This window comes from Perna viridis, chromosome 2 (assembly GCF_037379345.1).
Source record: "Perna viridis isolate PV_CMFRI_1.1 ecotype Kerala chromosome 2, ASM3737934v1, whole genome shotgun sequence".
NCBI lineage: Eukaryota > Metazoa > Mollusca > Bivalvia > Mytilida > Mytilidae > Perna > Perna viridis.
Genome location: NC_142446.1, coordinates 846,869 through 871,750, shown reverse-complemented (window position 1 = coordinate 871,750; position 24,882 = coordinate 846,869). Strand labels below are relative to the sequence as shown.

At 33.2% G+C, this 24,882-nt stretch overlaps 1 protein-coding gene across 4 annotated transcripts; it reads left to right on the top strand.

Annotated features, from left to right (window-relative positions):
* Window positions 1-11: 11 nt before the first annotated feature.
* Window positions 12-22,960, top strand: LOC148623235 (selenoprotein N-like). 4 transcript variants are annotated; one of them, XM_088564953.1, is made up of 7 exons: window positions 12-497; window positions 9,742-9,861; window positions 12,917-13,272; window positions 14,799-14,950; window positions 17,084-17,328; window positions 19,899-20,108; window positions 21,456-22,960. In XM_088564953.1, the coding sequence occupies exons 1-7, from the start codon at window positions 117-119 to the stop codon at window positions 21,684-21,686; spliced, it is 1,695 nt and encodes a 564-aa protein (XP_088421079.1). In that variant the 5' UTR covers window positions 12-116; the 3' UTR covers window positions 21,687-22,960. The 4 variants fall into 4 exon arrangements, with proteins under 4 accessions (XP_088421079.1, XP_088421077.1, XP_088421081.1 ...); XM_088564951.1 differs by having other exon boundaries at window positions 12,914-13,272; XM_088564955.1 differs by lacking the exon at window positions 9,742-9,861.
* The last annotated feature ends 1,922 nt before the right edge of the window (window positions 22,961-24,882 follow it).

Below are 24,882 nucleotides of genomic sequence, written 5' to 3'. Positions count from 1 at the left end.
TCGCTGGAAATGATTGCCCAGGAAGTTATTCTTATTTTCATGTGTGCAATGCGTTGTTTGTACAGTCTATCGAGTCTGGTGCTACGTGACACAGTGAAGATCTCCCGTCGTTGAAGATGGGAGGTCACAGTGAGGAGGAAATACGTCAGAGAAAATTAAATGCTTACTGTACAACGAAGGACAAAGAAAATGGCAATCAAGAAGAAAAACCCGTCCAAGACACTACAATTAGAAGTGATAAAATGAAGTGTACCAAATATTTCACAATTTACATACCAAGGAAGCTAGTGTACCTCTCTATCCTTGTTGTTTTAATAGCAGCTGTAATTATCTATGTACCAAGAAGTTACTTTTTGCCTGAAGATGAGAGTCCCTATACTATGCTGGGGCAGGAAGGGGCTGCTTTGTTCAGAAGGTATGATAGAAATGGTGATGATCATTTGTCTGTCAGTGAATATGAAGCACTCTACCACCAGCTAGTTGGAAAAGGATTAAATGTAAGTCTCTCATATACATTTAAGAAACATGATCATGATAGTCAGAATTTCTTCTTTCAATTTGGATACTGATATATCGGGTTTGGAAGAATGATGTGCCATGCGAAAAATTGGAATTTGAGCAATACCCTGTAGCACTGAATTTAAAACGGCTTCTAACAATTTTCCAAGGCAGTTGAAATCATGCATGCTGATTCCTTATGTTTTGCTTTTTGCAAAGATTTCATTTTAATTGTAACAAGGAGTTTAATTGTAGAAAGGATTAGAGTCTTGTGTGATTGAACACAGATTGTATGTATAAGTACATGTATGTTTCATTGAGTGAAAACAAATGAGATTACATATAATAAAATTCCTAGACATCACATATTGGTTTATTGAATGGGAGATTGTTTGACACTTCAACACTTTATTGAATGGGAGATTGCTTGACTCTTGACACTCATTTTTGTACATGTACATATATGTAAAATCATAGTTACAGTACCAGTGAATTGAAGTTTCAAATATATTTGTTCTTACACTTTTTGTAAGTACAGCACCTCAGAAACCACTGCACTGAACTTCAGGAAGCTTTGTAGGTAGTGAGGTAGTATTGTAGTCATGCGTATATAGCCATGATCTGTAAAATTTTGTTAGAGTACTGTCTTTGAACAGATTGTAAACATATACTGAAACTACCCAACTGAATCTCATGAAATTTGGTAGGTAGCATGAAATGGAACTCTACCAGTAGTTTTGTGTTTCATAGATTATTCCTGGATTATAAGGTTTTTCATCTGTTATTATTGAAGCTCAATTTTTTAATAATACTTCAATGGATTTTTCATTGCCTTCTCTATATTTCACGAAACTGGGGATGAAAAATGTCAGCTTAAGGCTACCCATGGGTCTTCAATGAATAATGAGGAAACGTCACCTCTTTGGTTGCTTTTTTTTCCCTTATAGTCCCATTCCACACTAGAAACTTGTTTGGTGGCTGTTCTGTCCCTTGGTAGACCTGTCCCACATCAGAAATTTTCATGGCGGTTTTGTCCCTTAATAGACGAGTCCCAAATCAGAAACTCTTGATGACTGTTTTGTCCCTTTGAGAGTTGTGAAATACTTGTTTTGTTTGCAGATTTGTATAGGTATATAGATCTGTCCCAAATCAGAAACTTGTTTGGTGGCTGTTCTTTCCCTATATAAACCTGTTCCAAATCAGAAACTGGTTGCTTAATCATCCTTTTATACATGTAAATCTGTTCCTTACCAGAAATTACATTGTACCATCCTGTAGTTTGGACATTTTCTACAACTGTACATATCTTTACCTTGATACCATTGTGTGGTTGTTTTGGACATTTTTCTACATATATTTATATAAACCTACATGTATTCTCTTTCTGATGCAGTACATTTTTTGTGTATTTAGAGCTGGCTGTTTAACAAACAACAATCAATCAATTAACACTGATGTTAAACTTATTACATTCATGAATGTTTTAACTAATTCACTATCCTTAGAATTATATTAAATTTTTTGTAAGTCATGTATACATTAATGACATATAAAGTCTATGTTTCAAGTATACAATGTAAATATCAGAGACTTCCTGACTGGAAAGTTTTATCTATGTTGAGAAATTTGATTCTAGGGCCATCTGTTATTGACAAGGTTAGAAGTGTATCTCAGGTGTACATGATCAGTGTTACAGTGCTCAATCATGTATTTCTTATATGAGGACATGCTTTATATACAATATACAAATGTGTATGGGTAAAAATAATGATAATACTGATGTTCCCATATATTTACTGCAACCCTATATACATGTACATGTAAAACCCTTAATTCATTTTTCACAGTAGTAAATAAAACCTTAATTTCTATATAGTGCAGAAACTTTATACATGTAGGTACATGTACCTCTCTCATAATCAATGGCTACTATATGTTTCTTTTTTTTGGCAACTGAACCCCAGAATTCATGTGGATCAAAAGTCTTAAGAGTGCATTTTTTATAACAATCATCGGCAACTTAAACTTACCTGTAAGTTTATCAGTTACTACATGTAGCTCACCTGAACCAAGTGTGATTGGCAAGTCATTGTTAGTTGTGTGGATAAAGTGTAAGCCATGGCTGCCATTACTATTTTTAGACCACAGGAGTCAAGTCACCATTTTCTACATATATCTTAAAAACCATAAGAGGTACTGGTAAATAAATGTGACCTTCATTCTTCAGCTTTAAGAGCTGTACCAGTTTCATAATAGTGGAAGCTCTATGATGACTCCTTATTGGAGTTATTGCCCTTTGAAGGTAAAAAATAACATTTTTTGTGGGTTATATCTTATTACATGTACTTGAAACCATAATAGATAGAAATAAACTTTCAATTGTTGAAATGATACTTCAGATAAGGCCTACAAACGTCTACATTTGGTGCATGTTGTAAGATGTCTCTCATTGTCCTGGGAAGGAAAAAAATTGACTTTTTTTCATTTTTAGCTAATGTCTTGAGAACCATTACAAATACACATAGTAAGAAGCTTTCAATTGATGAAATGATCCTTTTGATTTAGCCTACAAAAGCCTTTTTAGCCTATATATAGAAACCATTATACATGTAGATAAAAGGAAACTAGCAATTTATGAAATGATCCTCTTGATAAAGCCTACAAAAGTAGTCATTTGGTTGATGTTATAGGACTACTCCTTGTTAGATTTATTGCCCTGGAAGGGGAACACAAAAAAGACAAATTTGTTGTTTTTATACGGCCATATAACAATGTATGTTATGATGTTGGCATTGTTAATTTTTTCATTTTCATGCAATAACTGTAGTTGCATGTATTGAACCAAATGTCATGAAATTTTTATATATAGTTACTTGCTGCTAGGGGAAGCTTGCTTCTTAAAATGGGATCACTGACCCATACTGTTCTGCAAAAAGGGGTGAAAAGGGGTAAAATATGTGTTTATGTCAAATTGATGTAAAAGGTTTATTTCTCATTCAATTTTGAAATTTTTTTAAAAATTTGTTTCCTACATATATGAAATCCTTTTTTAGAATATTCAACAGATTTAAATTCTGTTTGTATGGGGCCTCAGTGTGAATCCCTTCCTGTCATTTACTATCAGTATTGGAATATTTTTCATTGTTTTTGAAAAAAAAACGAGGTCTAACAGGCCAAAAACAGCATTTTTTGAAATATTGTTTTTTTTATTTTTTTCATCTGGCAAAACATTCTGGCTCTTTACAAGGGCTTTAAGAAGTATGCTAGCAAGTTTACTCTATCATTAATCAGTTTTGAGATAAATTGGTACAAAATGATCCATGAAAGAAAGCATCCTGAAAGAAGAACTTTATACTTAAACTGAATTTCAAAATATTGTGCAATATTGTTTCCAAACCATGTGTTGTGTCTGTGACGAACTGTAAGTCCCCATGTTTAAAAAAAAAAGGTTTAAAGTGGCTGTGATGATAGCATGCTGCACTTGGCAAAGCAGTTTATTAGCTATACTGCTTATTACTAGAAAACATTGTAGATAGAAATGTACTGTTAACTGTTGGAATGATCCTTATTATAAAGCCTACAAAATATATCAGAGAATAAGTATGGTGAATATGTCAAAGAGACAACCCCATCGGGATGAAAATGTAAGTCTCCCTTGTTTTTAGGCAATATCTTGAAAACTGTAATAGATATGTAGAAAGTTTTGATTGACGAAATGATCTGTAAAATAAGGTATTCAAAATCATTATTGGATTATTGTTGTAGGATAACTCCAATATAGATTTATGTCCTGTGAAGGAAGTTTTAAGTCAATGTCTTGAAAACCATTATAGATGTAGAGAAACATATAATTGATAAAATTATCCTAAAAATAGGGCGTACAAATGTCTTTGTTTTGTTTAAGTTACAGAAGAATACTCCTTAAAAAAGATAGAAACTTGTGATTTATAAAGAGATCTGTATGATCAGCACTACAAAACATTCAACTGAGTCTTGATAAGGATAAACTGAACTATTGTCATCGCTTGGCATCTGTCCCTGTTGGAAACTTAAAAAAAAATCTTGCCCCTTCAATGCAGACAGAAGTTGCAAGCAGATATAAGCCTCAGGCTGATTACTGGTTATTGACCCATCACTTTGAATGCATTTCCAACATTTTGCAGTGCTTTAGGTATTCTTTTGAACTTAAAGCATTCATCAACATTTGCTCTTTTACAGCAATTTTTTGGTCAAACATGGTAACAAAGCATGATACCTTCACTTACTTATTTAATAGGGCAAGGTTTGCCAGGGGCGCGATTCAGGCTCTTTGAGAGCTTCTTATATCAAAGAAAGTTCTGCAGTGTATATATCTTTAGTCTTCACTGTTAAGGTGTTATAAAATTTACCTACCAAATGTTGTTTGGAAGGGTATTTATTATATCCCTGCTCCAAAAGAGATGGTGGTATATGGTTTTATCCTTGTTTCTTCCTGAATTTCTGAAACACTTTTTTCTGTCACTGTCCTCTCAGCAACTTTTCATTACAGCGCCTTGAAGTTTTAACACATTCTTTCTGTAGGTGGGATTTATTTTTAGAAACATTCAACAATAACTTCGTGTGTATATGACTTGGTTATGTTCCTTGTATCAAGATCGAGCCATTGCTCACCGATTTCTTGTTTATTATAGCCATAAACTGTGAAGGATTTCTGTATGGGAATGATAAACAGTATCGCTATAGCAAATAAAAATATAGCAGGAATTTGAGTGCTGTAAGCATTAAAAGAATTCCAGTTAACATAGTATATATGATTTTCGATACAAAAAAATGATCTAAAAGAATTTGAAATAATATATGTACATCCTGATTTATGAAAGGACCATTTGATAAGACTCACAAATAAAAAATTCGAAAGATGTATGTAATTTATCAAGCACTTCAAATGAGTTTTTAACACTCCAAAATTTCCACTATTTTCACAAGCTTTGTTACAAAAATTTATAATTAGATTTTTATGGTATCGAGCACACTAGTGAGAAAAATAAAAAGTCCAGTTGTTGAGCAATGACTTGAAGAAGAAATAAATTTATATTTTTAAACATGTGATTTTTGAAGTTTGGGAAGCGAGTATATACATGTAGTAGGAACTTGGTTCAGCTTTAAATGACAATATTGCAAATCTCAATATGTTGTACACATGTTTCAAGGAGTAACATCTCATCAAATTGATGAGACTATTCTTATGGAAATCTGCTGACAAGACTAAATTATATGAACAAAAATATGATACATTGCTCAGTTAGCTAGAACAACTGAAAAGTTTGCTTTTGTTCCACCATCTCACAGAGCATTGGTTATACCACTAAATTGACCTGTTTATTTTAAACTCAATACAATTGTACAATCACAGCACTTTCTTATCACCAAATGTAATGTGCCGATGAAAAGGAAATGGATAAAGTTGGAGACAGCTATTTTATAGTTTATACCTAGTCATATCAAGAGTGAGGTATAAATATCCCATCTTTTACTTTACGTGAAAAAGCCAGAAATTAACCTGATCAAAAGCATCAGGGCTTACTTAGCATCTAGTACATGTACAATGGGCCTCAACAGGACTTTTTGTTCTAATGTGTGTATCTATTGTTGTTTCATGGAAACTTCCCCAGTTCTCTTAAACATGTTGAGTATTTCTTTCATAGTAATATTTAAGACACATACAGTAAGACATTTATTAATACCAAACAATTACTGTACATTACATAACTTGCTAAATACCTTGCTGTATCAAACTTAATTTGGCTTCTTGGGGGCTACTCATACTACACTATGGACTACGACAATTACATGTATAGTCCTACTATTATCATTGAACTATACCTAACTATTGAACAACAAAACATATTTACTATAGGCTTGTGGACGATCATGACAAGCTAAAGTGGAAAGATGAAAGAAAGGATCTGACTGAAAACCCTAATATGATGTCTAACTTTTAGGCGGCAGAATCCAGCCTTGCAGTGCTATGAGCGGTAGAAACCGGCCGAGACTGATTTAATTATTTACGACATACTGAACACAGGCGGCAGAATCCAGCCTGAGGCGGAAGATTCCAGCCTATTGTGATAAAGGCAGTCACAGTTATATATGTTCTGGCTCTAACTCCACAACCCTATATTACACTTAACTTATATCATATTCCTAGTTATGCAAAAAACCTAATCAATAAACAATGATAACGAAATATTAGTATGATGTATACCTGAATTGGGGGAAAATAATTTCCTGAAATTATACAGACTATACAGGCCAGACTGCCAAGTACACGTATGAGTAGCCCCAATATAAAGGTGTTGAAGGGGTCCTTTTAATGACCTTACTTATGTAAAAACAAAAGGACACCATTATCAAAATAGATAGATTAGATCCTATGACAAGTATAAACTGTAATTTAATAAATTAAATTTCCTATATGGTATGAGCATACAAATCAAAAGATTTTATATTGCAGTTTGTGATCAGCTACTGTTCTGTCTAGCAGTGCATCCATTTTCACTAAGGGATGTGTTCTCTTAGTATCAAATTCAAGTTGTCAAATCAACTTGGATATTGCATGATATTTTGTAAAATGGATGTTTACTTGCCGAGAAACCCATTTTGATAATCAATATGTCCATCTATCAGTCCATCCTTTACACTTTTCTCAGATTTTGTTGGAGAGATTGCTTAGATATTTGGTATATTTTGTTTTTACATGATAACTTTTACTATGTCCACCATTCCAGGTTCTTTGCTTACAGCCTGATAACCCTACAACTAAATATTTTTTAAGAGATGCATAATGGAAATTAGAAGGGAATGCTTAGATATCTGGTAAATTGCTTTTGCATGCTGACTTGTACTGTGTTGCAGTTCATGTATGGTTATATGTACCATGTTGCAGTTCATGTATGGCTATATATACCATGTTGCAGTTCATGTATGGTTACTTGAACTTCAACATGGTACCAGTCACATTTCATGAATTACAACAATGGTAAAAGTCACCCTACATGGACTACTGTGAATGTACTTTTATTCATGGATACCAGTTTTCGTGGATTAAGGAAGAAACACAAGTTCGTGGATTTTTGAATTCATGGTTTTTAGGTTTTCAATATACAAATCAATGGAATTCTCCTATTCATTGGGAACCAAATTTCATGGTTTGGTCTATCTGTGAAAACCACAAAAATTGATGCCCCACAAACAATAGTACTTTCACAGTACTTCATGTATGGTGACTTATATGATGTTGTAGTTCATGTATGGTGACTTGTACCATTGTTGTAATTCATGCATGATGACATGTACCATGTTGCAGTTCATATTTGGTGACTTGTACAATGTCTTAGTTAATGATTGGTGACTTGTACCATGTTATCCCTGTATGGGGACTTTTACCATGTTGTAGTTCATGCATGATGACTTGTACCATGTTGTTGTTCATGTATGGTGACTTGTTCCATTGTTTTAGTTCATGCATGGTGACTTGTACCATGTTGAAGTTCATGTATGGTTACTTGTACGATTGTTTTAGTTCATGTTTGGTGACTTGTACCGTGTTGTTCCTGTATTTGGGACTTTTACCATGTTGTAGTTCATGCATGATGACTTGTACCATGTTGTTGTTCATGTATGGTGACTTGTTTCATTGTTTTAGTTCATGCATGGTGACTTGTACCATGTTGAAGTTCATGTATGGTGACTTGTATGAATGGTTTTTCATGTCAAAATAGCATTATTTTCATCTAGATGTTACTTTCTATCAAGATACTTCTCACAACTATCTTGATACTACAAACAAGTATCTAGATACTTTGCATAACTATCTAAATGCTTCATACAAGTACCTAGATGCTTCATACAAGTATCTAGATGCTTCTTACAAGTATCTAGATACACAAAAACTCCTCACAAGTATCTAAATACTTCTCATAAGTATCTAGATACTTTGCAAAAGTATTTAGATGCTTCTCATAACTATCTAGATACTTATCAAAAATATCTAGATTCTTCTCACAACTATCTAGATACTTTTGATAAATATCTAGACAGTTATGAGAAGAATCTAGATACTTATTAGAAGTATCTATATACCCGTGAGGAGTTTTTGTGTATCTAGATACTTGTAAGAAGCATTTAGATACATGTACTTGTATGAAGCATCTAGATAGTTATGTGAAGTGTCTAGATACTTGTTAAAAGTATGCATAGTGATTTGTACTATGGTATAGTTCATGTATGGTTACTTGTACCATGTTGTAGTTCATGCATGCATGGTGACTTGTACTGTGATGTAGTTCATGCATGGTGACTTGCACTATGGTGAAGTTCATGCATGCATGGTGACTTGTACTATGGTGAAGTTCATGCATGCATAGTGACTTGTACTATGATGTAGTTCATGGATGGTGACTTGTACTATGGTTAAGTTCATGCATGCATGGTGACTTGTACTATGGTGTAGTTCATGCATGCATGGTGACTTGTACTATGTTGCAGTTCATGCATGGTGTTATGTACTATGGTGTAGTTCATGCATGCATGGTGACTTGTACCATGTTGTAGTTCATGTATGGTTACTTGTACGATGTTGTAGTTCATGCATGGTGACTTGTACTATGGTGTAGTTCATGCATGCATGGTGACTTGTACTATGTTGGAGTTGATGCATGGTGACTTGTTCCATGTTGTAGTTCATGCATGCATGGTGACTTGTACTATGTTGGAGTTCATGCATGCATGTTTACTTGTACCATGTTGTAGTTCATGCATGGTGACTTGTACTATGGTGTAGTTCATGCATGGTTACTTGTACCATGTTGTAGTTTATGCATGGGTACTTGTACCATATTGTAGTTCATGCATGTTGACTTGTACCATGTTATAGTTCATGCATGGTGACTTGTACCATGTTGTAGTTCATGCATGGTTACTTGTACCATATTGTATCAAAAAGAATGTTTTGCAAAATATTTACTTTGTTAAAGCTTGTTGGATAAAAAAAAAACACCCAGAACCTCCCAAATTCACAAAAAAGTTGTAGTAGATGGTGCACTCCTATTTATTTATTTATTTATTTATTTATTTATTTATTTATTTATTGTTTTTACCACAGGTGTCCAATATCTGTTCTTCCTGCTGAGGAGTTTTATTCCTTAAAATTCAGTCAACCCTGGTAATAAATATGTATTTTTACAAGTTTGAACATTTTTGCAGATATCTGAGATTGAATATATACCAGAACAGGTAATAGAAAAGGATGACCAGTTTTTGACACTGAGAGCTTACTTTAAACCACTGCTGTTTGAAACAATGACAAAAGATATGGCTGAAAGTGTAAGTCTGTCATACTGTTAGAAACTGTGACAAAAGATATGGCTGAAAATGTAAGTCTGTCATACTGTTAGAAACTATGAGAAAAGATATGGCTGAAAGTGTAAGTCTGTCATACTGTTAGAAACTGTGACAAAAGATATGGCTGAAAGTGTAAGTCTGATGTATTGTTAGAAATAATGACAAAAGTTATGGCTGAAAGTGTAAGTCTGTCATACTGTTAGAAGCCATGACAAAAGATATGAATGAAAATGCAAGTCTGATATGATGTTAGAAACTGTGACAAATGTGTGACAAAACATTTATTAATTTTAGCTGATCATCTGAATTGTTCAAAATTTTTTTAGCCTGTATGCAAACACACTAAAATCGTCATATTTTCAAATAGATGTATACATGCTTGCATACTAAAAATTGAGTATAATTTGGAACCTAAAGATAATTCATGATATCATGTTCATGACTGAATAGATTATGTATAAAAATCAATAGCTGTCAATAATATTAGTTTTGTATTAATTTCTCCATTATTTTGACAGGTTGAATTTCATACAGATGTTACATTGTTTCTTCAATATAATTTATGACTTTTTATAATTTTTATAATCATTTGAAAATTACTGCAGTAAAGGGATAAATAGACAATAACAGTTTTAATTGACTTGAAATAAAAATGATATATGGATGAGGCTTACAGTGCAGAAAGGAACATACTTATAATCATAGTCTCTTTTTGTAATGTAGAATCAAGGTATAATGCTAAGCTTTGCCAAGTGCTTTATTCAACTCATGTCAAATTTTTATATCATTTTTAGCTCACATGGCTGTAGGCAGTGTGAGCTATTGCCATCACTTGGCGTCTGTTGTCATCATTGTCTGTCACTGTCCTCATTAACAGTTTTCAAACATTTTCACTGAAACTACTGAATGGATTGGTATGAAATTTATCATGTTTGTTCCTTAGGGTATTCCTGCACCAAGTTTGTGCTTCAATTTTTGATCCCTTGAAAAACATTGCCGCCGTTACTAAAAATAGAACATAGGGGTCAGACAGAAGTTTTTTGCATAATCACTGTTTGGATTTTTAATCTGTGAATAAAACATGGCAGCTGTTATTAAAAATAGAATAGTGGTCAAAATGCAATTTTTTTTGCAAATAACTCCAAAACTATTGAATTTAGCAAAATTCTGATGTGAATAATATTGTTTACCATCAGAAGACGGACCTATGCCGAAATTTTGAAAATGATTCATTGCTCGATGTAGAAGATATGGCTCCTAAAGCAGATTTTTTTTTTTGCGTTTTTCACGTGTGCAACTTCGAAAATCTTCTCTACAAGCATAAAGCAAAATTTAATGAAAGCTGGCAGAATTGTTTTTTAGGGTATCCTGCACAAACTGATTATTTAAAATTTTTCATCAATCAAAAAACATGGCCGTCATTACAAAAAATAGAACAGTTTTTCCTCAACTGTAGAAGAATGATGAAGATGAAACTACTCATAAAATAAACATGATATTCTGAGTTGAATGGTAGTATTTAATTTTTTTTAGAGGCCATTTTGCAATGTTTTTACCAGTTGCTCAGATTCCAATGATCTTTGGTTTATTTGGAAAATATTTTGTTCTCAGTTGAATGGTGATGATGAAGGTTTGTTCTTGGCGGCTATTTTCCCCCTAATTTTTATACTTGCTTTGATTTCATTGTTTTTCTTTTAATGGTGATGATGAAAATGTTGTATAGCCATGGTTTATTTTCATTTTATGCTCTTTTTCAGCAAATGTTTACTTTGCTAATGCCCCTCAGACAGGGTGGAATAACAGGGCATAGGGGGACCCCTGCCCAAATTTTTCCAGAGATTGTGAAAACATTTTGAGAGCATTTCCAATATTTTACAGTGCCTTAGATTACTCAGTTGAACTTATAGCATTCATCAATATACCCAGTATGGTCTTTTTCAGCAATTTTTGGTCAAACATGGTAACAAAGCATGATACCTTTACTTACTTAGGTAATAGGGCATAGTTTATCAGGTGACCGATTCAGGCTTTTTGAGAGCCTCTTGTTTTTCTGCTCAGTATACTGTTGTTGTCTTTATACTGCAATCCTAATCAGTTTTTAAATCAGTTTAATTTTTGTAAAATGTGTTTATAACATTTCTTCCCCACTTGTGGCCCCTGATAGTGACACTAGTCTACTATAAACAGGTGGTTCATACAAGGGTGGGAAAGAAGCCTGAGCCAAAGTGTTATACACCCCCTGAAACGTTCATTTCCCACTTTAGTGTTCATGCATCGTTTATATTTCGTTAACACATCATTTTGTGTTCATTTAAAAGCACAATAAACACACATTAGAAGTGTTCGTTTATTTTTGTACATTCAGTGTTTCCTTATTCAACTGTTATTTTCACATTCATTTATTCTGTTTCCAGTTTTTATTTTTTTCATTGATATTTGTTAATATTATTTTTTTTCATTGTTGACATTTATCATACATTTTAATGCACACTGGGAGCGTTCGTTTATTGTGCGTTTGGTGAGCATTTAGCGTGTGTTTAGGTATTGTGTGTGCTGGAAACCTAAACATCTCGAGGAGTGTATACTGTCAGTGACCGTGTATCAATTAATATACAAGCATTTTGGTTACTCAAATAGAATGATTGCAGTATAAAAGGCCTTTCACAGTGTGGATCCTAGGGGGCTTGAGTCATCAATATCTTCCAAATTGCCGTAAAATGGTTGTTATTAATTTTTTACCGTTCAAACTTGGAAAAATAGAAGGACATGTTGAGAAAGACTCTAAATATGTCCTCCTTAATGTACACAAACTTGATCTGCTTTAAAATCACTTCTTTGTCTCTGGATATTAATTCATATTCCATGAAATAATTTCTTTTATTTTATTTACTTAAAGGAATGAAAAACATAACTGTAAAACTCCACTAATTTGATCCATGTGCAGATTTGTATTTTATTTTGAAGCTGTACTATGGATATATTGAGTTACTGGATGGATTAATTTGATGGTGCATATTTTTATTTTATTTTGAAGCAGTACTTTGGACACATGGAGTCACTGAATGGATTAAAAGAATGGACAGCTGTGAACCAGGAATGGTTGAACTTTGGTGTACAACATTTTTCAGTATTTTTTCCAGTGGAAATTACAGGTGTTGGCCAAATTTATGAACTATTTACTGATGGAAGATCTTCATTTATGTCATCAATAAGTTCTTCTCATTTGTCCAGTAATCGATACTATCCTACCAAACCAGAGGAGAGACTAATAGTAATACAGAGATTACTATCAATGTTTCATCCTCGACCATTTCTGGTGACTAGATTTCCTCCTAAAGGTGGTGTTGCTATGGTGCGGGCTTTATCAGAAGAATATATTGATATTGTTTTTAGGTAAGCAGTGAACAATTATCTATCATCATTCCACATACCTTGTTAGATCCTCATGAATTGTTAAATGGATTTTGATTTTTATGAAACTTTATAAGACTTCTTCACATCACCATTGTCATCATGTTAAGACTTTCTCATTTCAGCATTGTCAGCATCATCATCAAATAATGTCTTGATGTTTACCTAGCATCATCATCAAATAATGTTTTCAATTGATGTTTGCCTAGCATCATTATCAAATAAAGTCTTGATGTTTACCTAGCATCATTATCAAATAAAGTCTTGATGTTTACTTAGCATCATCATCAAATAAAGTCTTGATGTTTACTTAGCATCATCATCAAATAAAGTCTTGATGTTTACCTAGCATCATCATCAAATAAAGTCTTGATGTTTACCTAGCATCATCATCAAATAAAGTCTTGATGTTTACCTAGCATCATCATCAAATAAAGTCTTGATGTTTACCTAGCATCATCATCAAATAAAGTCTTGATGTTTACCTAGCATCATCATCAAATAAAGTCTTGATGTTTACTTAGCATCATCATCAAATAAAGTCTTGATGTTTACTTAGCATCATCATCAAATAAAGTCTTGATGTTTACTTAGCATCATCATCAAATAATGTCTTGATGTTTACCTAGCATCGTCATCAAATAAAGTCTTGATGTTTACCTAGCATCATCATCAAATAAAGTCTTGATGTTTACCTAGCATCATCATCAAATAAAGTCTTGATGTTTACCTAGCATCATCATCAAATAAAGTCTTGATGTTTACCTAGCATCATCATCAAATAAAGTCTTGATGTTTACCTAGCATCGTCATCAAATAAAGTCTTGATGTTTACCTAGCATCGTCATCAAATAAAGTCTTGATGTTTACCTAGCATCGTCTTCAGTTAATGTTGATGTTTACCTAGCATCGTCTTCAGTTAATGTTGATGTTTTCCTGGCATTGCACATTAAAATGTTGACTTTCAGTAGTTGTAATGGTTCCAATTCATATTTAAAAAAAAAAAATGAAAAAATAAAGATTTTTTAAAATAATGAAGTCTGTGAACTCAGAAACCAACAAAATTCTGACAATTAACCATGAAAACTTAGATATTTTGGCTAAATACCTTCATGTATACATAAGTGGTTTGATGTCAGAAAATATTCATGTGATACAATTTGAATTATTATTAATGAAGATATAGTTTGGTATAACTCTGACCTCAGTAAAGTATGTGTAGAATTATGGTTCTTGAATTGTCTTATTGTAGACTTTTGTTCCAAGATTAAACATGTTAGAAATCTGCCTTTAATATGGAGTTGGTGCTGGCTATCTGAGACAAATTTTTCTTTAGTCATATTGAAGATCACAAGACATCTAGAAGTGGACATTACTATGTATCAATAAGTGTAGAATTCTACCTACGTTTGTTTGAGAGGTAGATGGCTTTTGTGGTAGATTTGTACCATTTATAAGGATTTATATTTAGCAGATAAATATATGATTATTCTAATCTTTTTCCTTAGAATCCATGCAGAATTCCAGTTGAATGAACCACCATTTAATCCATTTTGGTTCACCCCTGGACAGTTTACAGGAAATATTATAGCCACCAGAGATTTTAAACACATTGTTTATTTCAATGTGTATGTTCCTAGTGAGAAAAAGTTAAATGTTGGTAAGTTGTATACAGTCTGAATAAAATGGTTGTCATCTTTCTTTATGTTCAGTGGGACCACTGGTTTATGGGCCAGTATTGGTTTGTACATGTATCACTATAGTTTGGGCCAATATTTACAGATACCTGCTTTCTTCTGAATATAGCTGAAATATTGCTGCTCGGACGTTAAACCCCAACAAACAAACAAACAAACAGATACATGCATGGCTTCAGGCTGATAATTAGGGCAATGGTACAAAGGTCATGTATTGATATATTTATCTTGTATTTTTAAGCAGTAATGAATTTTTTACCAATATGTCTCATGCTACTCCTGGGATATTGAAAAAAAAACATTTGCAACATGAATTGACAACATTATGTCTAGTCAACTGTGACCTCACCCAATAACATCTGACCATTTAAAATGTTATTGTCCTAGGTGGCATATAACATACAGGATGCAAGACTTTTTCTTGATACACATACAAAATATGTGATAATGGTTTTTATACGCCCATCTAAGATGGGGCATATTATGGTACACCGTTGTCCGTCCGTTGTACACACTTCGTACAATAACTTAAAAATGTTCATATCTATTGCTGTAAGCTCCCTTTCGATTTTTATAAATTCAGATTTTTTGTTTCCGTGTTATGAATTTTTATACTAATACATGTAATACTTTATAAAAAGCCAGAAACGGCCAAGGAAATTTTATTCTTTGAAAATGCGTTTAAAACAAACCATTTGTTATGATGATCGACCAGTAAATAAAAAAGGTACTTGGTAATCTTGTTAGAATAGTGTGTTTTAAACTTAGTTAAACTTGAGGTAGCCTTGACAGTGCCAAATTTTTTTTTTTGGGGGGTGGGGGGGGGAGGGTAAGGGTAATTAACACGGCTCTCAGTATTTCTAGTTGATCATATAATTCATTAAAAGCATAAAGACAAGTTAAAAGGGCAACGGGCATATCATGCTTTTAAAGCGCAGCTCTTTATTATGTATATCATAGTGGTTAGACAAGTATCAAATTATAAGTGTATTACGGTTGTTCCGTCAAATATTGATTTATATGTGTATCACAGTGGTTCAGTCCAATTTTGATTTATACCTGCATCACAGTGGTTCTGGCCAATATTGATATATACCTGCATCACAGTGGTTCTGGCCAACATTGATTTATACCTGCATCACAGTGGTTCTGGCCAATCTTGACTTATACCTGCATCACAGTGGTTCTGGCCAATATTGATTTATACCTGCATCACTGTGGTTCTGGCCAATATTGATTTATACAGGCATCACAGTGGTTCAATCCAATTTTGATTTATACCTGCATCACAGTGGTTCTGGCCAATATTGATTTATACCTGCATCACAGTGGTTCTGGCCAATATTGTTTTATACCTGCATCACAGTGGTTCTGGCCAATATTGATTTATACCTGCATCACAGTGGTTCTGGCCAATATTGATTTATACCTGCATCACAGTGGTTCACAATAGCGATAACCAATTGATTATCTGATTTATTATACAGGTTTTCACCATAATTGATTGCTATTTTCAACATAAATTTAAATTTTTTGATTAGTGGATTAATATTATTATGACATTTTGGCAGGAGAAAGTCTTTCTGGTTAATTTTGTTTTATCTCAGATTGTGGTTGTCAGACAAAGGTTTATCTCTGCATGGAATTTATATTCAAAATGTTGCTTTTTATGCTTTGAAGGTCTGTTTAGAGGTATTAAACCATCCCTTTATTCATCAACAAATAACCCATTCTCATGGCTTTTTGGGTAACCCATTTTTATGGTTTTATGGGTAACCCATTCTCATGGTTTTTTGTGTAATCTATTCTCATGGTTTTTTTTGGGGGGGTAACCCAACCTCATGGTTTTTCGGTGACCCATTCTCTTAATAAGTTGGGTGTCCATTCTTATGTGTTTTTTGGGATCTCTATTTTCAGCGATTTTGGTAGTATTAGATTCCCAATATTTTTCGTTGTAAAAATTAATAGTGAAATTAAAATAACATGCTCCAAACTAAATGAAAGATGAAAATTTACACTGATCCCATGAGTAATAGTCAGTCCAAAGAATGCAGATAAAAATGTGATTATTTTCTGTGTTGATCTGGATATTCCAGATATGGAATGGTTAAATGGCCCAACAGAGAGTGAGAACATGGAGGTAGATATAGGATACATGCCTCTGATGCAAGTAAATATATCAGCACCATCACGGATATGGAGGTTTCCAAGTGATATTGAATCACCTATGGATATAGACAGTAGTGTGTTAGATATTGTACAAAATATTAAATGGTCAAAGGAAATAGAACAAGAGGAGGCATTCAGAGAGCTAGAGGTCAAAATGTATCCATTTAAACAAGTAAGTATACTTTTGTACTTCCTGATAGAACTATTTATAAGTCAGCATACTGCTGTTATGTCCCCAAGCAAAAAAATACAAGTATATTACTTTGGTAAAAATATCATAAGGTTTATATTTTTAAATACTCCTCTCTCTAAGAATCGGGCAAAATGTGTATAAGGTGTGGCACATGAAAAAAACACCACAGTATTATTGCATTATCCAAGTATTTATACCTTGTGACTTCCAGAAATAAAAGTGTAAAGTTTGCCTTTTTAAGATGTTGATAGGCCAACTTAAGTTGAAATGCACTATGGAAAAAAAGGCAGGAAAATTTTTTCTCACTTTTTATACCACTGCAAAAATATTTCTAAGTTGTATAATGGTAGCACCTTTTTGTCTTCAGCATAGTTGTTGTTGGTTTCTGTTAACTTTTGTTTATGATAAATGAGTAAAACTTTTTAAAAAAATTAACACCATGCTCTTTGGGACTTGGTGGATGGCCCTATAATTTTAGAAGAATAAGGGGCTTAAGGGGGGAAAATGGGTCCCATCATTCAAGTTGAAAGGAAAAGTTTATTGTTGATTCAACTATTTCCCTTAGAGTATCATGCACTAAGTTTAAGCTTTTGATTTTTGGTCTGTCAATTAACATGACCGCAGTTACTAAAAATAGAACATAGGGGTCAAACAACAGCTTTTTGCAATTATCTCAAAAACCATAAGGTAAAGGCAAGGTAAAAGTGTTCAGCTTGATGAGAGCTACCTGTATGCTGATTTGCCGATTTTCTTGAAAATCTGTCAACTGATGTTTGAGTTATTGCCCTATGTCAACATTTTTTGCTATTTTTGATGTTATTATTTCAAAATCTTCTTCTCTGAAACTACTATTCAGATTCAAATGAATGTTGTTAAGGTTGTTCCTTAGGGTATTCTGCACAAATTGATCATTTAAAATTTTTTGAAACATTGAAAAACATGGCAGCTGTTAGTAAAAATAGAACATAGGGGTCAAAATACAGTTTCTTGCAAATAACTCAAAAATCGTTGTATGGTAGGTAATATTGTTAACCATCAGGAGATGGATCTTTACTGAAAATTTCAGAATGATTCGCTGAATGTAGGAGTCATGGCCCCTGAAACAGATTTTTTTTGTAGTTTTTAACATGCACAACTCTCTGAATCCATGTGACAAAATTTAATGAAAGATGGTGTAATTGCTTTTTAGGATATCTTGAACAAACTGATCATTAGAAATTTTCCATTGAACAAACTGATCATTAGAAATTTTCCATTGGTGGAAAAACATGGCCATCATGATATTCTGAGTTGACTGACAGTATTTGAAGAAAAAAAAACTTAAGCTGTCATTTTGCGAATATTTTTACCAGTTGCTCGGATTCCAATGATTACTGGTTTTATGTGGAAAAATGTATTCTAAGTTGAATGGTGATGATAAAAGTTTGTTCTAGGAGGCCAATTTCCCACTAATTTTTATACTTGCTTTGATTTCAACGTTATTTGGTATATTTAGTAAACATGGTCGCCTGAGTTGAATGATGATGATGAAAATGTTGTATTTTATGTTCTTTTTCAGTTTCAGCTAATATATACTGGGCTAATGCCCCCTCAGACCCGATGGAATAACAGGGCATTGGGGACCCCTGACCAAATTTTTTCAGACGTTCAAAAACACTTTGAAAGCATTTCCAACATTTGACAGTGCCTTAGGTACTCAATTAAAATTACAGCATTCATCAATATATGCTCTTTTTCAGCAATTTTTTGTCAAACATGGTTAACAAAGCATGATACCTTTATTAGTTAATAGGGCATGGTTTGCCAGGTGAGCAATTCAGGCTCTTTGAGAGCCCCTTGTTAATTTTTGGTCCAGTTTTGAATTTTTTTTTATTGGATTCCCTAAGATAATTCCTGCCTGCATCTTCCAATCATATTGCAGATATCTCTTATGATTTTCGAGTTATATGGGGCCAATGCCCTCCAAAAAGTGACTTTTATTTTTTTGGTCCAATTTTGAAGAAAAAAATTCATTGGGTTCCTGCCTGAAATATACAATCAGATTTCAGATATCTCTCAGGGTCCTTGAGTTATAAGAGACCAAAGGGAACAAACCCCAAAAAATCAACTTTTTAATTTTTGGTCCAATTTCAAAAAAATTTTCATTGAATTTCAAATTTTGTGCTATTTTGTTTTCCAAACCAGTTGCGAGTCAATAATGAAATGTAAGGTCCTGTGCTTAAGTATTTCCAAAATTAATATTGTGTCCACACTTCCCCCAAGTTAACAGAGTTTGACATGTTATGGTTGTATCAAGCTGTGCTCTACAATGCTCTTTATTGCCTATATAAGTGGTAAAAAATATCTATGTCACAGATGCTTCAGGATGAATTTAAATAGCTTTTCAATTGTTTTCTAGATTTACTGAATATATTTGAGGCAAAAAGACTAAATTGAGAAAAATGATGTGCCAACGCTTGCCTGATTCTTACACGGAATGGTACTTTTTGATAGATAATGATTGTTAGCGTCAGCCCATTTACAATACTCTCTGGTTTTGACTGTTTCAGGTTAGATACTACAATTTTACAGAAACACTAACAAAAGCCAAAGAAGAGGATAAGTTAATACATAGTATATTATTATGGGGTGCTTTGGATGACCAGAGTTGCTGAGGTTCTGGGCGAACACTCCGAGAAACAGCCTTGGAGAGTTCGCCCGTTCTCAGTCTTTTGCAAGACAGATTTATTAGCAACTGGGCACTAGTGGTTGATTTGAAGGTAAGACTATTAAAAAATTATTTGAAGATTACCAGGGTGCTACAACTAATCCAATCCATTATGCTACTAAAAGTTAGCCATAAGTACATGGCAGATATGATGATTTGAAAAATTTTAAAAATATCAATAAATAAACAAATTTACTTTTACCTCTGTTTTATCCCTGTAAACTTCAGTGTTAATAATTGGAGCACTGTGTATTCAATTGGTTGTAGTACTGTGCATATGCTTGTATACCCTGTTACTGCTGTGTTTATTTACTTTACCATGTACATGTATGTCACACCACTAAACACTATACATTATGTATGTACTGATGAGGAGCTATTCATGATTATTTCCAGTGTTAATATTTAGGTCAACAGGATATACACATAAGGCTCTTTTTTGTACCCCCTCTGCAACATGGAAGGGGACATAGAAATACTGGTGTCTGTCTGTTCGTCCATCATTCTTTTTGGACACAACTTTTTGAATACCACTCAGTGGATTGAGTTTTATAGGATTGTTAGTCACCATATGTAGTTATACGAAGTTGCGAAGGGTATAATGTCCGTCAGTCCGTCCATCAGTCCACCTTCGGTTTTCCAGACTTTTTTTTCTGAACCCTTGCAGATATTGACATGATTTTTGGTATATAAGTTCACTGTGATAAGTTACAGGTCAGTTAAACTTTCGTTTTTCTCCAATGATTTTTACTAAAATTACGGGCCTTGAACTTGAAAAAATCATATTTCGCCACCCATTTTGATTCGACAAATTTTACAGGAGTTATTAGACTTTGTTGAATTGTACATGCTACACTATAGGAACAACAGATTTTGTTGGAGTTTTGTAAGATTGTTAGTTATTACATGTCGTTGACCACATTGGGTCGCCATTTTGAATCAACAAATTTTACAGAAGTAATGGAACTTCTGCACTTTCAACTTTTTTTGCAGTGGCTGGTGACATAGGGCTACATGTTGCTTGTTACATAATTAAGATTAATTTGACATCTCTTTATAAAACCATATAATGTATGTTTGACCATCTGGTTAGGCACCAATCATTTTTATACTGGAGGGGAGGCTGGGATTTTTTGAAAAAAAATAAAGTTATTCCAAATTTGAGCAAACATCTTTTTTTACTCAGCCATGGACAGAAAAAAATATGATTCAATATTCCTTCCATTACTTTACAATGTACATTTTCAAATAAAAATTTAACTCGAGCTGCTGCTGAAATTTTTTTTTAACTCAAAATAAGAACCAAGGCCCCCCACTCTCGAGAAGAAAATGGTTTGTGTCTTAACATTCAAGACATATTATTCTAGATCATATGAAATATTAACAGAATGTTTTATAGGATCTTGAGAAGGATTCCTCTCAGCCTTTGGAAGTGCAGAAGGCAGCATCTCATTTCTTAGAGAACTATAAATTCCCAGTGATGATGTATGTAGCATACCCAAATGGTACCATTGTACATAAAGTCAATGCTAATGAGTATATGGATGAAGGAGATAATGCTGGATTTATGGGCAATCCTTACCTTCATTTTCTTAAAAACGGCATCGCAAATGCTGAGAAAATCATGTAAAGGATATATGATAGTAACTCTAAGTTACAAAACTTTACCCAGTGATAAATTACGAAAAAAAACTTCTTAAAAAATTATAAGTAGTTTAATTTGAGTATATATAAATTCTGAAATTGTATACCTTTTATGCATTAACGGTTGTAATCTGTGTTTCTGTAAAATATATTATTCAAATCAAAATTGATCTATGCAATCAAACTCTGGATGATCATGTCTTATGCATATTGATTTTTTTAAATCTGTAAATGTTACATTCCATTTTTTACACATGAAAAAATAGATGTATTGTAGTGATCATGTTGTTTGTCTGTCCGTTTGTTTGCAGATCTTATCCTCAACTGCTCTCAAAGTGATAAATAAAATTTGATGAAACTCTTTCATATATTCTTTATGACTTGATATCATTGTGCATCTTTTTTTTCACATCTGATTGACTATAGGGGTTTATGGTTTCTAGGGAGGAGAGCAGGGATGAACATGTACTTTGAACAGAATTCCATTTAATTGTTTATTTATAAATTGTAGTCAGAATTCCTATCTATTTGCTAGTTCTACTTTAGATTTTTGTAATTTGTTTCTTTTCATGAGAGGATGAAATGTTGAGATTCTGTTGTACGTTAACATATGGACATGTTAATAACTGAAGTGCCTTATGTTACAATTAATGGTTAAGCTGATGTTCAATATTACTCTTTTAATGGTTTAGACATATTTCCTGATTGTAAAAATGATATATGTTCAGATGAAAAAATGAAATCTTCGAATAGTTTATGGTAAAACAGTTGTTTAAAAAAAATGGTATCCAACACCAGTAAGGTAATGACAAGGTTCACATTAACCTTCTTCTCTCAGACGTCTACTCTTTCAATTTTTGTACATATACTCATTTCTCTGAAGTAATGAATGTGCTTAAAAAGAAATATATATACATGATTATGATAATTTCTCTGAAATCAAAAACCTGTTGAATCAATATCTAAATATTGTGACTTTAGACTTTTATGTATCGTCTCATGTATGTTACTATGGTAACTTTTGTCTATCGAGTCTGTTGCTATGGTAACACTTGACTTGGGAGTCTGTATGATAGCAGTATCAGAAATCATTATGATATTGTTGGATGTTAAGAGAATCTCATGGTTAATAACTGTAACCATAGTAACAGGTTTGTTCATCAATGTAACATATTACTGTTATTTTTATTTTTATGTTTTGGTAATGGTTTACTTTTTGTCTACAAAGTCTATTTTTTCTATTAAAGAAATTTTCTTGTTGAGTGTATTTTTTTAAAAGAAAATGTCCTATATGGTTAACTATTTACATCAATTGGAAAACCTTACAGTGTTAATATGATTCAATCTATACATTTTAGTATAAAGTATCTTATCATCATCCCCTCAGTGGCAGATCCAGGGGGTGCAGGGGGTTGGCATCCCCCCCCTTTATATTGAAAAATTTGTCATTTTCATGTGTAAAATTGACAAACTAGAGGCTCTAGAGAGCCTGAATTGCTCACCTGGGCAAAAATAGACTTTATAGCTTTCTAAAGCTGGAATCTTGATCTTACTGTACTATTGTCACAAGAATCATTTAATCAATACAGAGCATCTTAGTTATTCACAAGGTTTTTCATATTATAAAAATAAATCTCTAATTGTCAGTTTTTATTAAGGGCAATACCTCCAACATTGAGCATCAGATCTTTATGAAAATTTTGGCATAGGTTGGTCTCACCATGCTGATCAATTGCAACCCCCTCGCCAGAAAATTTGGCTAAACACTTGTTTTCAAGTAAATTCAACAAGTCATCAATTTTTAGTAGTGGTGGCCACATTGCCAACAGATAAAAAAATTGTAAGGATAACCTAACAAACATTCATGCAATGTTTGGTTTTAATCCATCCTACAAGGTGTGTGAGAGAAGATTTGACAAAAAAATCAATTTCAGGACCCAGAACTCATTCATTTGTCAATGGATCTTTCTGAAAATTTCGGCATACATGTAGGTAAACCCGTCATGCTGAACAATTTTAATTGAGCCAGACTTTAGCTACACCCAGCTGTTTTCGAGTTATTTGCTTAATTCTGAAATTTGACCCATATAGTGTATTTTTAGAAACAATGGCCATTTTTTTCCACAAGATCTATAATCCCTATACATAGATTGTTAAAAAAACCCTTACGAACATTCAAGCAAAGTTTTGTTTCAATCAATCCTGTAGTTTTAGAGGAGAAGATTTTCGAAGTTGGAAATGTAAAATTGGGGGATCTATTTAACATACTGTACACTTAAATTAACCAGTTCTAAAGGACGTGCTTTAACCAAATATTAAACACTTCTGTGCAAAGAAATGTAACTAAACCAAATGTAACTGAACAGAATGCACACTTCATACAACCATTTCTGTGAGAAGATCTATAACCAAACTCAATGAACACTTCAACCAACAATTTCTGTTGAAAGAAATGTAATAGATCAATCAAGCACTTCTGTAGGAAGATTTATAACCAAAAGGATTGCACACTTCAATCAACAACTTCTGTAAAAAGAAACTTATCAGAGAGTAATCAAGGGAACCAAGGTTATAGCGGTAATCAAAAGAATGTAATCTAGGGACAAAGACCAGACATAGAAACCGACATACAACAAACAACATAAAGTAACTAATATCATACATACAAAATAACAAAAGCAAATGAGCAACTCAGACTCCACTAAAAACTGGGAGAATGGACCAGGTGCATGCTCCGGTAGGGTAAGCGTCCTCTGCTTTTCTAGAAACACTTACCGTATTGCTCATAAAAAGTCAAGTCCGGGGTAGACAAACGAGGAAAGGAAAACTATGACCTGTTGAATAAATCAGTTTTCATGGTGCTGATGGATACACCATAACAACCCAAGAGTTCATGATGATGACCATAAAACTTCTGTAGTGATGACTTCAATCTTGTAGCAACATAACCCTGTTCCAGAAGCCTATTTGTTAGAATTCTAGCGCGATACAAAAAGTCTGCGTAGTTTCGGCAAGCTCTGGCATAACATATGAGTTGTGATATGAACACTCCATACGCAGGTGCTGAAGGAATGTCGCCACAGATGAAAGGAAAGTTGACAATTCTGAATGAAAAGTCATCACGTTTGTCGTAAAGTTTGGTCAATAGTTTTCCTTTACCATCGATTTCTAAGTGTAGGTCA